Genomic DNA, 17,500 nt, shown 5'->3' with positions numbered 1-17,500 from the left:
CAATTTCTGTATTGCGGATGATAAGGTGTTTAAATGAGCCCTAATATACATTATTATACATATTCAGGACAAATAACATATCAAATGTATTCCCGCATATGTAGTTAAACATAAATATGGAAAGCATATTTATGAATTATTCAAAAGAGAAATGTATACTTTTTAAATACTCTAATCGAAAAAAATCATATTTTCTGTTCAGACTTCATCGTTTCACTTGTTCCCTCTCTAAAAAAAAAAAAAAGAAAAAAAGAAAAAAAAAAGAAAAAAGAAATAAATAAATAAATATTCATTCGGAAAAATGTACATTGTCTTATGTAATATTTATATTGTCTAATGTAATATAAGAAACGATCGAAATATAAGAGAAAGAATAATAAAAAAAAAAAAGAAAAAAGAAAAGATGATCGAAATCTTTTTAAAAAAGAAATCAAAATTCTTCTTAATTTTTATATATATATATATATATATATATATATATATATATATCATGCTAATTTCGTGGAAGGATGTGAAACAAGTTAAAGCCATTGAGAATGACCAACGAACAAACGGTTGCAGCTTGTGCCAAAGTCCGACATCTTGCTGTAATGGCGTTTCCTACGTGGTACTTCGAAAGTGCTGTACACGCAGGATATCCTTCGGAGTTGGCAACTATGCTCTAGCTTTTCCTATTACCTTCAGTATTCTCTAACCCTAACAGGACTTCGATATTACTAGTAACAACCCAATCTCAAAATCGATGTCTCATCAGCTATCTAATCATTTCATGGACATAAAAGATTGATACAAAGTAAAAAAAGAAGTCAAATGTGTCGGTTTGAGGATTTTATGAAAAAAGAAAAAATTCAAAAAAAAAAAAATAATAATAATAATAATAACAATAATAATAATAAAGAGAAAGAGAGAGAGAGAGAGAGAGTGAGAGAGAGGGAGAGAAAGAAAGAGAGAAGAATACATACATTGAGGATTAATAAAGCGGAAACTTTATCTGCAACCGACTGTTTTCCTCTTATCAACTTCAAACCCACCTGTTTTCCTACAACACATTTGTACATTGAGACGAGACATGTGAACGCAGGTTTATATAAAAAAAAAAAAAAAGGAAGAAAAAACACAAATTAATAGCAAGATAATATTCTCGATTCAAGCACGACAATTTTATTCGAACAATTACTAGCAATCTAAGTTATACTACTCCACGTCGTAACGTATCGATGTACAATACATAGAAACAATTCAAAGTAAATATATGTTCTCCTTTATTTTTTTCATTTTATCAATGCAACGTGACCACTTTATTTTTGTATATATTACTTACATAACAGAACATATCTATATGCTATTATAGATTATACTTATATACATAAGAAAAAATATTATCAATTCCTTTGAAAATATTTAAGCATTACGTGTAAACATGTAAACATAGGAGATATACTTACACATAACACACTTTATATATATTTTTTTATCGTTATTATTATTATTATTATTTTTATCGTTGTTATTAAAAGTAATAATAATAATAATAATAATAATAATAATAATAATTATTATTATTATTATTATTATTATTATTATTATTATTATTATTATTATTGTTATTATATATATATATATATATATCTTTTCAATAAACCATTTTTGGACATAAATTTATATGAATTTTTTTTTCTTCTATTTGATCTCAGCACAATACATAGTATAAGTTTAATCTCATACATTTTGAACATCCTGTATACATACACACGTACGTGCACGCGCACACATACACACACACATATATATATATATATATACACACATACAGCACAAACACAGATGTATATAAAACACATTTATACATATAGATAGACACATTAGAATAATAATGCTTTTTAATTGTGACTTATCTTGGAAAAGTATAAAAACTGTTTGGCCCTCATCGCGACGGTATTTCGCGCCTAATATAAAAGCAGTTTGCATTAACGTCGCACGGCATTTAAAGCCGGGGCTTTGAACCACTGCCAGGGATTTCAATCGAGCTTGCAACTGGCGGGAGCTTTTCCTTGAGACCGTTTAAGGCCAATATAATACTACGACTATGTATATACATATATACACACTTACATGTGTATATATATATACATATACATATATATATACACACACACATATATATATATGTATATGTATAAATATACACTACCAAGTATTCCTCTCTTTCATCCTCCTGCTTTCTTGCTGGCCCATCAAACACAATTCTCCACAATACGAAGTGGCCCGCTTTGAGCTTTAATTTCATTCCCTCCGGGGACTTTACTCGAGTATCTCACGAGGATACCAATGGAAATTTCTTAAAGCCATCTTGTTTCCTCCATTCTCAACATCGATTCGTATCTTTAACCGTTCCTATCGAAGTAACTCGATTATGCGAAATCTTATGTTATCTTCCCATTTCTTTCGCTAAAAGTATAATAAATATTGTTTATATTAGAACTGACGCAAAATAGATTTAAATAAATCATTATTATTGTTATTGTTGTTGTTGTTGTCATTATTATTATTATTATTATTATTATTATTATTATTATTATTATTATTATTATTATTATTATTATTATTATTATTATTATTATTATTATTATTATTATTGTTATTATTATTATTATTATTATTGTTATTATTATTATTATTAGTAGTAGTAGTAGTAGTAGTAGCAGTAGTAGTATTTCTCGTATGAATAGAATCAATGATATGGAAATTTTCGTTGATTTAATGTCTTATAGAATAACGCACACTTTTATGAGGAATAAAACATACGATATATATTTTTCCTAAGTTAATTAATACTAATTATCATATAAAACAGATATAATATATGTATATCTTCTACTTATAATGAACATATAATGCAAAATTAACATATAAGGTATTGCATATGAGAATATCAGAGTATTGTAATTTTAAAAGAATACAAAAAAGAAAATGAATATATATATATATATATATATATATATATATATATATATATATATATAATAATATAAAATAATCTGTCTTCGTCAAAATTATGTACCAACATGTCCTCTGACTATCTTTCTCTCTCTTTCTCTCTCTCTCACTCACTCTCTTTCTCTCTCTCTCTTTCCTTACTTTTTTATTTTTCAATTAAACGTATAATAAATATCTTCATTACGATTTATTAATCAAAGTACACGCAAACGAATCTATAATACTTAACGAAATTTGTAAAATCATAGATACTTTAAAATCTTGATATATTTAGAATGAACAATTATATAAGCCGATAATGAAGTGTGACCTCCTTGAAATGTAACATAGATACCGAGTCATATCGGTTCTCTACATTCATGCAACTTTGTCAAAATCATTGACAAATCGCTTTATCCCGTGCACAATATCACTATCGGACGTACTTACGGTACGCATCCGCGGATCGTTTTGAGAATGATTTATCGTCTTTCGAAATATTTCGTTCTTTCGCTAGGCAATTTCCCTGTAACATCGTAAATCATAATTTTGGCTCGACTTGAAGACGAATCGTTCATATATGACATTAAACTGTGCTATCAAAAAAGAACAAAAATAAAAGAAATAAAGATAAAAACAACACGAACAAGAACATGAACATGAACAAGAAAAAGAGAAAGAAAGAAATACAAGAAAAAAAAAAAAAAATATATATATATATATATATATATATATATATATATATATATATAAAGATACATAGGAAAGAAAAAGGACAAGTCAATCTTTTGAAAAAAAGTTATCGCGATACGACAAACGTCAATCGATATACTCGAACCATTCGGATAAACTCGACACTGCAATTTGCTGTTTCCTTAATACGCCTCGCTAGTAGGACGTATTGGATTTATCCGGAACGTGCGGCTTTGTCACAGGCGATGACAAATCGGCTTACGTCACTGTGCTATCGGTGCTGGACCAAATCGTTCTCTACATCTATTTCATCTCGCGAAAGCTTTATTTTATCGGAAGGTCATTTATTTCCCTTTAAAGTCGGACTCACCGACGTATATGTACTTACGTGCATACATACGTACACACACACACACACACACACACACACACACACACACATATATATATATATATATACATATGTATGTATATACATAGATAGGTACATGGTAAATCAAATGCGTATTATATACAATACGTGTTGAGTCTGGTAAATAAAGATGCATACAGTAAATACAAACATCTATCTTTCATGTTATACAATACTATAAGCTTATACAAATTTCGAATGAAATTGTTTAAATAAATATCCATTGAAATTGTATTCGGATATTATTTCATAATATAATCATATCAATCTAATAGAGAAACGTTCAAACGATCTTAAATGAATATCTTTCTTTTTCTTTTATCATATTTCCTCTTTTCTATTTTTAATTCTCTTTTTATATTACTCTAATACATGTATAATAATATCAATTTTTTCCTCGAATAAAATTGTTTAGATTTAACAAAATTGAACATTAGATCGATAACGTGAATAGAAATTATTCGTTAATACTTCTCTTCGATTTTAAAAGTTCAAGTAAGTTCAATAAGTTAACCGATAGTTCGATTGAATATTTAAAAAAGCAAACAAAAAACAAAGAAAATAATAATAAATAAATAAATGAGAGAGAGAGAGAGAGAGAGAGAGAGAGAGAGAGAAAGAGAGAGGGAGAGAGAGTGAGAGAGAGAGAGAAACACGGTTTTGTGATTAAACGAAGACGCTCGCAGAAAATCGTCATTCGGGGAGACAAGCTGAGACCCTTAACGGTTAAACTTTCGCGATGATAGTGTAATCTCATCCTCTCTCTTTCTCTATCTCTCTCTCTCTCTCTCTCTCCTTCTCTCTTTCTCTCAAGAAACTTTAAGCTCTCTAGTGCAGCAACTTTCGTAAAGTTGTGTCGTCGTTTTTCTTTCGCGAAGCATCATGCAAAAGAGAAGAGAAGTAAGACGATAGAGTGAAAGACAGAAAGAAAGAAGGAGAGAGAGAAAGAGAGAGAGAGAGAGAGAGAGAGAGAGAGAGAGAGAGGGAAGAAAGGAAAGAGAAAGAAAGAGAAAGAGATAGAGGAAAAGGGATAGAAAGAGAAAGAGAGAGAGAGGGAAGAAAGGAAAGAGAAAGAAAGAGAAAGAGATAGAGGAAAAGGGATAGAAAGAGAGAGAGAGAGAGAGAGAGAGAGAGAGAGAAAATCTTTGAACACAGACGTATGTTTCAAGCTTTCAAAAGTGCATGGAAACTAAAGCTCAAGCTTCTGATGAGGTTGCGTGAAATTTTCGAGGTTCCGAAAGGAAATTTCGTTATGAGATCCAAGAGCTTAGGGTCCTTTCCTATCATCCATCTTCTTTACTCTTCGTTAAGAAATGTCGGTTGGTGTCTGTCTATTTAAAGAACTTCTTCAACGTTAACTCTCTGATTTCCATCTTCCTTAACGCCCTCCATCACAATTTCAAATAAATTTTAACACACATGAATCCACCGTTCTATAAATCAAATGTGAAATAATAATCATCTCCATGTAATAATAAAGTAGATAGATACCGTTGCGTTTCAAACAGCTATTGAAATATTTCTGTGTTGAGAATGGAAAAAAAAAAGAAAGAAAAAGGAAAAGAAAAAAGAAGAAGAAGAAGAAGAAGAAGAAGAAAAGAAAAGAAAAGAAAAGAAAAGAAAAGAAAAAAGAAATGCCAAAACAAAACGATCCAGTAAAATATTATTATATTATTGTTAATACGTTATTATATTATATGAAAAAATACTTTAGTTTCTTTTCTTTTTTTTTTTCTTTTTCTCTCCTTTGGCATGCTATCCACTGACGTTATTTTATCTCGTCGTCAAAAACAACAAGGATTAATAAAAAAATTATCTAATTACCGACTGAATTAATCTTTTTATATTTATGGAAGATCGTAACATCTCTAAAAAAAAAAAAAAAAACAAAAAAGAAAGAAAATAAAAAGCAGGAAAGTACAAATCGTTTTGTTCATTCAAGGTCGCATGGGTCCACGTCGGTAGACAAATGCTATTGACGATTCACAAGCACGTTGTCGTAAAAATACCAAGGTTCTCCGTGTCGCACGACAATCAAAAAACGTGGCTATTGCACATAAATGGAGTGCAACAGGACGATAGAGGATATTACATGTGCCAAGTGAATACTAATCCTATGATGAGTCAAGTAGGATTTCTACAAGTCGTTGGTAAATCTTTAAATATTATATGATCAATATAATCTCGAGTTAGAAGAAAGAAAGAAAGAAAGAAAGAAAGAAAGAAAGAAAAATACATTAAATAAATAAAAAGAAATAATTTTACGTAATAATCGATTCTTTTGCATTCCCCCAGTTCCACCAAACATATTGGACTCTTTATCAACGGAGAGTACGGTCGCCGTACGAGAACATCAGAACATCACGTTGACGTGTAAAGCAGACGGATATCCAATGCCAAAATTAATGTGGAAACGTGAAGACGGTCAAGGAATAAACATCAATCGGCACAAAAAAGGTCAGTCAATGTTGGTAAATAAATTAACGAGACAGGTGAAATATTTAGTCGAACATTTCTTTTGGTATTTCACTTTCTCTCTCTCTCTCTCTCTCTCTCTCTCTCTTTCTCTTTCTCTCTCTTTCTTTCGCTCTCGGTCCCTCTCTTTCTCATAGCCAAGAGAATTGAAAGTTTAAAGCACTTTCAAAGGAAAAAGACAGAAAATAGAAACAGAAATAGTACGGCGAGAGAAAGAGAAAGAGAAAGAGAAAAACGAGCGTATTTGTAGCGCAGTCAAAGCGTAACATTGCGAGTAATTCTCGGGACGATGTTGCTCCGTTGTACGTCTCGCTTTAAAGCCTGGCGAAATCCCACGAGCCTCGGCTCGTTCGGTAAATCGAAGGAACTATGGAGTCTCGAGGAAATGCGAGTAGAATTCCACTTGCTCTTAGCTATAATACAGTACCGAACAACCGGCGTAAAGCTTCAAATCGAGTTGAGTAAAAGCAAAACTATTGCCATTGTTTTTCAACGAACGAACGAACGAACGAACGAACGAACGAACATACATACATACATACATACACACACACATACATATATACATACATACATATATACGAACGAACGATTTTAAAGACTCGAGAAAGTCGAGAAAAATTTCATTTACCATGTCCGATACCATCATTTCGCAATAATTATTAAAAAAGAAAAAAAAAAAAAAAAGAAAAAAAAAAAAGAAAATAAATAAATAAAAAAAAGAAGAAAAAAATATTTATATAAATATCTATTGAATTAATATATTAAAGATATCACAAAACGATAATGTTGAGTTTATCATCGCTGCCGCTGTATAACAATGAAGATAAAAAGTGTTAAAGAGATACTTTATCTTTTTGATTCTCAATTCGTAGAAACGAAAATGAAAAGCAAAAAACGAAGGAAAAAAAAAGAAAAAAAAAAGAAATAAAACAAGGGTAGAAAAAAAAAACATAACAAAAAAGAGAAGAAAAAGAGAAGAAAGGATATTGAATATTAATGATAATAAAATAATGAACAAAATCGATTGGGAATCATTAAGCTCGAATGGAATGCTCTGTCTATTCGAGAGGTTCATTATTTGCAAGTAATTAAAAGCGATGTTCTTTGTTTTTTTTCTTTTTTTTTTTTTTTCCTCCACATCGCTGACACGTCAAATTTTCGCCACTACACTAATGAACTAATCACTATACTAACAACGACACTATACTAATAATAATGATAATAATAATAATATATACATATATATGTATGTATATATATATATATATATATATATTCTTATTAATAAAGAAAAAGAAAATGCAATATGGAGAGGAAATTATTACAACAATCGAATTAAATAGTGTACATATTATCGGCTAATTTCTATTCCGTTGAATGACAGGAGTTAACTACAGGAGTACAATAAATTATCGTTATCTTCATCTTCGTCCTTCGTTATTAGTAATGCAATTAACTGTTCACTGAAACGTGCTTGTTTTACTCTCTCCTTCTCTCTCTCTCTCTCTCTCTCTCTCTCTCTCTCTCTCTCTCTCTCTCTCTCTTTCTCTTCCTCTCTCTTCTTTTTTCATTATTTCTTTAGTAAGTAGAAAGAGAGAGTGAAAAGTAGAAGAAAATGGGTAGATCCAAAGAGAGAGAGAGAGAGAGAGAGAGAGAGAGAGAGAGAGAGAGAGAGAGAGTAGGTCGAGCTGATGCAAACAGGGGATTAACCGGAGGGATTTATGCCAAGGTAGCTATCTCTACGTAAAACTCGACCCGGGAGGTTTTTTGCTTGGTACGCTCCTTAAATATTGTAGAGATTAATCAACTCTCGTGGCCCACGGCTTCGTCAGTAGGTATGTATATGCCACGATAGAGAATTTTCGACGGTGCCAATGTAACCAAAAGAACGAAATAAAGTAAAAAAAAAAAAAAAGGAAAAAAAACAAAAAAAAAAAAAACAAAAAAAAAAAAACAAAAAGAAAACAAGAAAAAGAAATGAAAAGAAAAGAAGAAGAAAAAAAAAAAAGAAAAAAAGAAGAAAATCCAAAGGAAATAAAAATATCTTCAAAGATAATAATTAATGAAAATTATAAGATCGTTTACGAGAACTATCTTATTAGACATTTAATCATCTAAACAATTTCAAAGTCAATCGAAGTAATCAACCAAATTCATTTGACTTTCTCTCATTCTATAGATTAGAAAAAGAAAGATAGAGAAAAAGAGAGAGAGAGAGAGAAAGAGAGAGAGAAAGAGATACAATGTATGTGTATGTGTGTGTATTTGTGAGAGAGAGATAGAGAGAGAGAGAGAGAGAGAGGTTCTCTAAGGAATCAGGGATAGTGTCGACGTATTCGAGATGTGACGTCCACACAGTGACATTAGCTAGTGAGCTATCTAGAGAACTAACCACGAGGTTAGGGTCAGGAAGCACTTGTGGTTCAGTTCCACAGACCAAAACGTTCCTCTTGATATCGCTGAGGAACCGACCTCTATTCTCCTATATATCTATCTATATCTATAGATATATATGTATGTAGATATATGTATATCTGTTTTAGACTTTGTATAGTTTATGTGTGTGTATGTGTATACGCATATGTATATATATATATATATATATATATATATATATATATATATATATATATATATATCTTTATACTAACTAACTTATAGTAACGTTTGAATTATCTTAGATATATATTTATATATAATAATATCATATATAATACATTCTCTCTATGTATCGTAATAATTTGACAAATCTAAAATTGATAAGATTAATTAAATTTATCTTATCAATTTCTTTTTATGTTTCTTGTTGTTGTGTTTCTTTTTTTTTTTTTTTTTCTTTATCTTTTCTTTTCTTAATCTATCAAATTAAATTAAAGACATTTAAAAAAATGTCTCTAATTATATCAATGTCTCTAAAAATATCAATAACAATACATAATATATCTATAATATATTCTATTTTATAGATTAATCAATCGTCTATATTCATCGTTTATAATTTATTTTATATTAAATTTATTTCTATCTATATTATTTATTTCTTATATCATCATGTTAAATATTATCGAAAAATTAATCGAAATAAATATTTTACATAAACATGTAAATATTTTACGTATAATCATTTTTATACGTTTCTATCAAATTAAAATGATATATTATAAAATTCGTTTCAATTAATCTCAATACGTTCGTCGTCTTTTAATCTACATTATTATTCTTATATTAAATTAATTCTGTTTTGTAATTTATATTTTTATCTATTTCTCTCTCTCTCTCTCTCTCTCTCTCTCTCTCTCTCTCTCTCTCTCTTACTTCTTTTTATTCCTAAATTAATCAACGAAAAGAATTTACGTTTCCCCGTGAAAATCGTAGTATTCTGTTTCACAGAATGTTCTTAATTCGGTCGAAGTAGTACCGTTAGATTATTTCAAGTCAGAGGTCGCGTGCAATCCTGCAGAAATCGTCCATCTGGCAGATTACCTTGGCTAGATTCGATCGTCCATGGAATTCGAAGCTCGCGCTGTACCGAGTAGGTACAGTGTTCCGGTATACTCCTCCCTCTCTCTCCCTCTCTCTCCCTCTCTCTCTCTCTCTCTCTCTCTCTCTCTTTCTCTTCCTGTGAATAATGTAACGAGAGATGCGTTTCCTAGCTAGGGACAACAGAAAGCCGCCGTAGCAATCCGATGAAATTAATTGAATTACGGTTTCGAGATCGGAAGGATTAGATAGAGACTAAGCAACGTTCTCTTCGATTTTTCGAAAAGCTTGTAAACAGGAACTGAATGATTCTGCTAGACTAAGTTAACTCACTTAAAACCATAGAATTTTCTTCTCTTAAAACAAAGTAGATCTTTCTTCTATATGCATGTATGTAACTCATTAAGGGAGAATAAGAGGGAATAAATTTAAGATAAAATATTGAAAAGAAAAGAAAAAGAAAAAGAAAAAAAAAAAGAGAGAAAAGAGAAAAGGAGGGAATTGGTTTTTTTTTTCCTTTTTTTTTTTTTTTTTCTTTCGATTTTTTTATTTATTTTCTTCTTTCTTCCTTTCGTTAGAAAGAGAAAGAAAAGCAAAAGAAAAAAAAGGGGATAGGCGGGGAGAATGAAAATTAAAGAGAAAAAAAGGAAGAAAGAAAAGAAATGGTAAATCGCTGGACAATTAATGAAAGGTAGCACGAAATTTTTTCCATTCTTTTCCATTCTTTTTCGTTCTTTTCCATTTCCTTCTTCTTTTCGTTGATTTTTCATTTCTACTTTTTTTTTTTCTTTCTTTTCCTTTTTGCTTTTCTCTTTTCTTCTTTTTCTTCTTCTTTTCTTTTTTTTTTTTTTTTTTTTCTCGTACCTTACCTCACATATAACGTTGACTTCTCTTTTTTTTTCTTTTTTTTTTTTTTTTTTTTCCCTTTCAATTAAATGCACAACGTTTTTGTTCGCGGAAACGTTTCGAAATAGCCATCAACGTTCTGAATTATTTCAAATGGGGAAAAAAGCTCGAATCGACCGATCGATATCTATCTACAGTGATTTTTATTTACGCAACCACATCGTACCAATATCTGTGATACATAATTTTTCATTAAATAATATTTGAGGCATATCTCTTTCACTAACGAGAAAAACATCGTGTTGTCTTTACCAAAAAAAAATAAAAAAAGAAAATATATATATATGACGATAATATAAAAACTGTATTGGTCTAGTTGGTTATTACTATACATACATGAATATATGTGTGTATGCTTGTATGTATGTGTGTATATATATACATTAAAGATTATTTAAAAATAGAAAGAATGTAGATTAAAATGAATCTTCTCCTTTAAAGAGAAATAAATGTCCATATAAAGATGATATTATAAAATATTTCAACAGTTTTGGTTAACACGTTTCGCGCCATATGTACCATCGATGATAAACGTTAAACTTTCTATTCATGCCGCGTGTACCATCGAGGATACAATCCTAGAATATTTGATAAATGTTAAATCGTAAAGGGAAAAAAAAAAAAAAAAAAAAAAAGAGAGAGAGAGTCAAATGACCTGAATGAAAAGTCTTTGCAAAAACGTCTCGACAGGGAAAATGGAAACGTGTTAAATACGTCTACGAGGAAATCCACTCTCTACCCCGATCGCCATCACCCTCCCTCCTCTTCTAAAGATCTCCTTTCCTTGATAATATTTATAAGGAAGGATAAAAGTCAAGATTTCTGATAGCTCGCACGAAGCAATATAGTAACTAAATGAAGTTCGTAGTATGTAGTCTGTGACGTAACCTAGACAACGCGTTAACGATCATCGATGCTTTGCAAATTTCCTTTACTCGTTATCGAGAATCTTGTTGCTCGTAATCCTCGAGGAATTCGAATCGAGTCGAAGCCTAACAATCCCGTTAACCATGACATTTTCTTTCTCCCTCTCTCTCTCTCTCTCTCTCTCTCTCTCTCTCTGGCCCTTTCTCTTTCTCTCTCTATCTACATCGAGATTCACTTGTATACGACGAAATGAAACTTGGAATACGCTACGAGCTCTACAAAGTATATATACATATCGATTCAGTCTCTCTCTCTCTCTCTCTCTCTCTCTCTATCCTTATCTCTATCTCTATCTCTTTCTCTCTCTCTCTCTCTCTCTCTCTTTCTCTATGTGTGTCACTCAGTCATTCATTCATTCATTCTGGTATCGTCGAAATGGAAATATCATAAACGATTGCGTAACGATCATGAGCTTCGATCGTACGATATGGATTATCGTTAGATCAAAAACGAGCTTGCGTTAGTTAGTTTATCGACATTGAACTTACATTCGCTCGTTAAAACTTATCCACGTAATATCTGATGCCATTTAAAAGTAGAGAAAACTGAGGTCCATTAACTTGAGCCTGACTAATACTATTCTATCTCTCTATCTCTCTGTCTCTATCTCTCTCTCTCTCTCTATCTATCTATCTATCTATCTATATCTTAATGTTATTATATTATAAAACTAACTGATTTATGTAAATGCGATTTCGCGAATAAACTTAACAATAATATTAACAGAAATATTGATCTTATTTATAATTACATGTAATTATAACTTTAATCTAAATACGAATATTAAATGTCGCTATGATAAAATTCAATAAACGTCGAAAACATTAAGAAAAATGAAATGAAGATTCGATGATAAATAAAATTGAAAAAGAATATTACGAAATGATAAATCGAAGAATTAATTATTAATATAAATATAATGATGACATTAATGATTCTTTAATTATGATCGATAAGATAAACTTAATGAAAGTTTATAATTGAAAATAATCTAACGTAACATACGACGGACTAACATACGAATCGAATTTTCGATATGTAGCCAGTTCTGTAACTTTCTTCTTTTTTGTATTTTTTTTTTTCCTTTTTTCTTTTTTTTTTTTTTCTTTTTTACTTTTTCACTTTTTTTAGTTTTATTTCATTTTATTTTATTTTTCCTTTTTTTTTTTTCTTTTCTTTTTTTTTTTTTTTTTTTTTTTTTTTTTCTTTTTTTAACATTCAAATATCCAGTCAAATCAAATACGCGTCGGAACGAGAAACGTGAAGATGGGAAATTCGGTATCAACCACTTTTGAAACGGCCGATTGCCAGTGATGGTTCGTTTGCATTTTCGCGTATTCCGTTTCGAGTTTCAAACGCACCGGATCGTTACGTTTCATACGGTCGTTTTGACGACGTAACTTGCGAACGAGCCGGTCTATCTGCCCCAATGTGAAGAAGTAACAACGTGAAAGAAATCTAATTAGGTTGCGTCGGCCATAACTTTTTTTTTTCTTCTTTTTTTCTCTCTTCTTCTTCTTTTTTCTTTTTTTTCTTTTTTTTTTTTTTCATTGTGTAATTAGTAAACCAGAAACTAGGACGCTGTTAACGTCATTAATGAGAGAGAGAGAGAGAGAGAGAGAGAGAGAGAGAGAGAGAGAGAGAGAAGGAAAGAAAAAGAAAGAGACATCAAGGCTTAATAAGTCACATAACCGAACGATAGGTAGTACATTAGTGTTGTTCGAATTTCGTGTTATGGCTAATTATAATATTTAAATGTACAGACGAGATTGTTCTCTTTCTCTCTCTCTCTCTCTCTCTCTCTCTTTCTCTCTCTTTCATTCTTTTTAAATACGTCCTTCTGAATTCTTTTTAAAAATACCATGTCACATTTAATAAACGTCATTAACAACGTCATAACGTTTGCTTAAAACGAGTATAGAAGGAAAAAAAAAAATTAAATAAATAAATAAATAAATAAATAAATACAAAAGAGAAAAGAAAAAAAGAGAAAAAAGAGAATGAAACGAAGAAATAAAAGGAAAAGAAAAACGAACGGATCGATTAGAGAGCAGAATGAATTTTTTCATATTGAATAACATTTTTAAAACTGCATCTCAATTATAGATAAATATATACATAATCCAGACGTAATAAACGCATGTATCTACATAGATAAATATATACGTTGATATATACATATATATATATATATATATATATATATATGTACTCATGTTTAAATTTAAAATCGCAATTTTCATAGTCTTTGACAATTTACAATAATAAATATAACTCAATAACGAATATACATATAACGTTGATGTAATATTTACAACTTTGCGTCTAATTAAGTAGTTGTCTAACATGTTTATCATCGTTCGTAACATGAAATTGGTTTCGAGACAGTATGAGGCTATAGATTTTCGGTCAACATCGATAAATGCTTGGTGAACCCAAAACCAATATGATCGTTAATTAGCACATGTGTATGAATTTTCTAACGAAGATGATTAATCAATGAAAGCAGTATGATTTTTTCTTTTTTCCTTTTTATTTCGCATAACATGTACGATACATTTATCTTGCTCTCTCTCTCTCTCTCTCTCTCTCTCTCTCTCTCTCTCTCTCTCTGCAATTCACTTTTTATTTATCACTCTCTATCTCTTTCTCTCTTTGAGTAATTTAATACTTCAGAGTTTATTCAACTGTTACAAACTCATGACTTCAAACATTTCATACATACAAAAAGCTTTTCGTTAAACAACTTCATCTTTATCTTATTCTATTTCTTTCTCTTATTTTCTTTATCTTTCTTTATTTCTATCTCGGATTCGTATCTCATTCCAACATATAAAACGAATAATTCTGTCTTGCATCAATGAGATCGCATTAGCATATGGTCGGATCATAAGTAAGGTTATAGCATTCGCGGAATTCAGCTGTCTAACTATTTTGTTACACGTTGTCTCATCACCATTCACCATCTCTGTATGCTTCGTTCATTTCAGTCTTTCACATCTCTCTCTCTCTCACTCTCTCTCTCTCTCTCTCTCTCTCTCTCTTTCTCTCTCTTTCTCTACGCTGTGTCTATCTATGTATATCTACGTCTGTCTCTCTCTCTCTCTCTTTCCTCATCCTTTGTCCCATCTCCTTTCCTCCCTTTCGTCGTGCTTTCCAGCAAGCCACAGGATCGTAAAAGGCTGGAATTTCTGTTGAAACATCTGCAAAGCCGCGCTCTGGGGCATCTGAGCCCCTCTAAAGCTTCATACAAATTCATGACGGAGTACCCTGACCCTCTCTGTCTCTCTCTCACTCACTCACTCACTTACTCACTCACTCACTTACTCATTCACTCACTCTCTCTCTCTCTCTCTCTCTCTCTCTCTCTTTCTTTCTCTTTCTCTCTATCTCTGTTTCTATCTCTCTAACATACACTCATACAGTCATACCTCTGATATACCTCCAAGTTTTCGGCAGATACGCGTATACATAGGACCCATACGTATTTCTCCATGTTAGTTCGTAATATTATTTAAAGCTCCGCTTCTCTCTTTGTCTCACTCTCTCTCTCTCTCTCTTTCTCTCTCTTTATCTCTATCTATCTTTCTCTAGCACCCTCTATGGAAATCAACCTACCCTCTAAAACACCTAGGATTAATAGTTTTCTCAAAAATAATGTCGCTTGATGTTATACGTTTGATACTACTTTGTTTGTTCTTGTTTCTTACTTGTAACTTGTTTCTTGTTTCATACGTACGTACATATTTTACAACGTTTAAATATTTAGATATATGTATATATATATATATATATATATATATATATATATATATTACTCGTTCTAATATATATATATATATATATCATAACTACGTTAATGGCTTATAATCATTTCGTTTATGGATGGACTCGTTAACATGAAGATCACTAATCCGTGACATTTAATCGTGATTTTCATTTTGTGAATCTTGTAGAATCGAAGATTGTGGACTTTCTTACATAATCAGGGATTCTGGATAAAAGGGAAAGAAAAGCGATCGAAGAAACGTGGATTTAGTAGGATCTATCTCTTTCTCTGTCTATCTATCTGTACGTCTATCTATCTGTCCTTTTTCTTTCTTTACAGAATGACGAAGTAATCTTCTAGAATCACAGAACATTAAAAGCGCCACTGATCTGCCTCCATTTCTTTCGATTCCCAAGACTAACATTCATTCGATTCTACAGTACTCCACCCGATGTAATTTTCTTTCAATGACGTTCACTAGCTTTTTTTTCTCTCTTTCTTTCTTTTTCATGAAAGAATGTGAAAGAGAGAGAGAGAGAGAGAGAGAGAGTTTCTCGTTGATTGGGATCCGTTCAATGTTATTATTCCTTCGATTTAAGGTTTGATATAACGAATCTCGATTATTTCTGATCGCTCGGATGAAATATTCCTTTCTTAATTCTCTCTCATAGAACTTTGTCGATTATAAATATTGTTCGTGATCGATAACGAAACCGATCGAATCCGAAACCTTTCTTGATTTGCATCATCACTGAAGAGAAATCGCGTTATTTAAACGCTTGGCGTTCTTCGTAGAGAGTAGGACACCGGAATACATTAATATTGGATGAGGGAATCTCGAAATGAGCTCGTATCGAGAGTCGATACGGTCGTTATCAAAAACTCGTTACCAATATTTTATCCTCGATATTACTCTAGTAAACTACAGAGACACGTGTGTTATATACTCACAATCTCCTCTCTCCTCATCCATCCACCACCCACAAATCCACCACCCATCCTCATCCTGACCCCCCGACCCCGATCCCGATCCCGACGACCCCCTCCTTTCTCTCCTTTTGCATTTTCTTATTCCGATCGACATCCATGGTTTACAACCATTACATCTATTACAAAATATCGCCTCTTCTTGTATAACGTTTTAACATTTTTTTTTTCTTTTTTGTTATTATTTGTTTGCATTTGTAATTAATAAATATTGATTATAATGTACCGATCTAACAAAACAAAAAAATTTATATATATATATATATATAAAAAGTTAAACCGATGATTACATTAATAAAACGTATATAATATTTCATGGTTTCCTTCGAATTTATTAATAATAATAATCAATCGTTTAACTCGTTATCAATGACAATTTAATTAAATATTGGCTCGGTGCTACATTGATTATGCTATATTATTCCAATTAATTCTAAGGATCAATCAGTCGTTCCCGATCAACGAAAAATCCTTTGTGACAGGCTTATTATATCAAACATTTAATTATTGTGACACTACAACCAAAGCCGGGATTTGGTAATGGCATTGACAAGAGGTAGACGTTAAATTGATTATTTCTTAAAAAAAAAAAGAAAAAAAAAAAAAAATCAACTCTCGAATTCATCACTTAAAAATATAATTTATCTTTAGATTATTAATCCTTTTTTTTTTTTTTTTATCATTTTACACGATATACATACGTACGTATACAAAGCGTTCGTGATATAATAATTTATTTATCTTTTTTCTTTTTCATTTTAATATCTTTCTTCCTTGTTTAACTTGTACAATTTTTCTTTTTAATCTTCGATTATATAAAGTAGAAAAAAAGCCTTTTATCCGTGATATAATGAAAAATTATATTATCCAAT

The 17,500-nt window shown here is 30.8% G+C and overlaps 1 protein-coding gene across 12 annotated transcripts in view; it reads left to right on the top strand.

Moving 5' to 3' along the window:
* LOC124952935 (lachesin) overlaps nt 1-17,500 on the top strand; it is a 282,806-nt gene that overhangs the window by 216,377 nt on the left and 48,929 nt on the right. For all 12 annotated transcript variants that reach the window (XR_007102062.1, XM_047503592.1, XM_047503591.1 and 9 more), the window contains 2 exons: nt 6,024-6,231; nt 6,377-6,538. Coding sequence is in view for 11 of the 12 variants with exons in the window: in XM_047503592.1 (XP_047359548.1) it covers nt 6,024-6,231; nt 6,377-6,538 (370 nt within the window). In the remaining variant the exon portion in view is untranslated. The remainder of the gene's footprint in view (nt 1-6,023; nt 6,232-6,376; nt 6,539-17,500) is intronic.

The sequence above is a fragment of the Vespa velutina genome, chromosome 11, assembly GCF_912470025.1.
Source record: "Vespa velutina chromosome 11, iVesVel2.1, whole genome shotgun sequence".
Lineage (NCBI taxonomy): Eukaryota > Metazoa > Arthropoda > Insecta > Hymenoptera > Vespidae > Vespa > Vespa velutina.
Note: the sequence above shows the minus strand (reverse complement) of the source record. Positions and strands in the feature narration are given on the sequence as shown.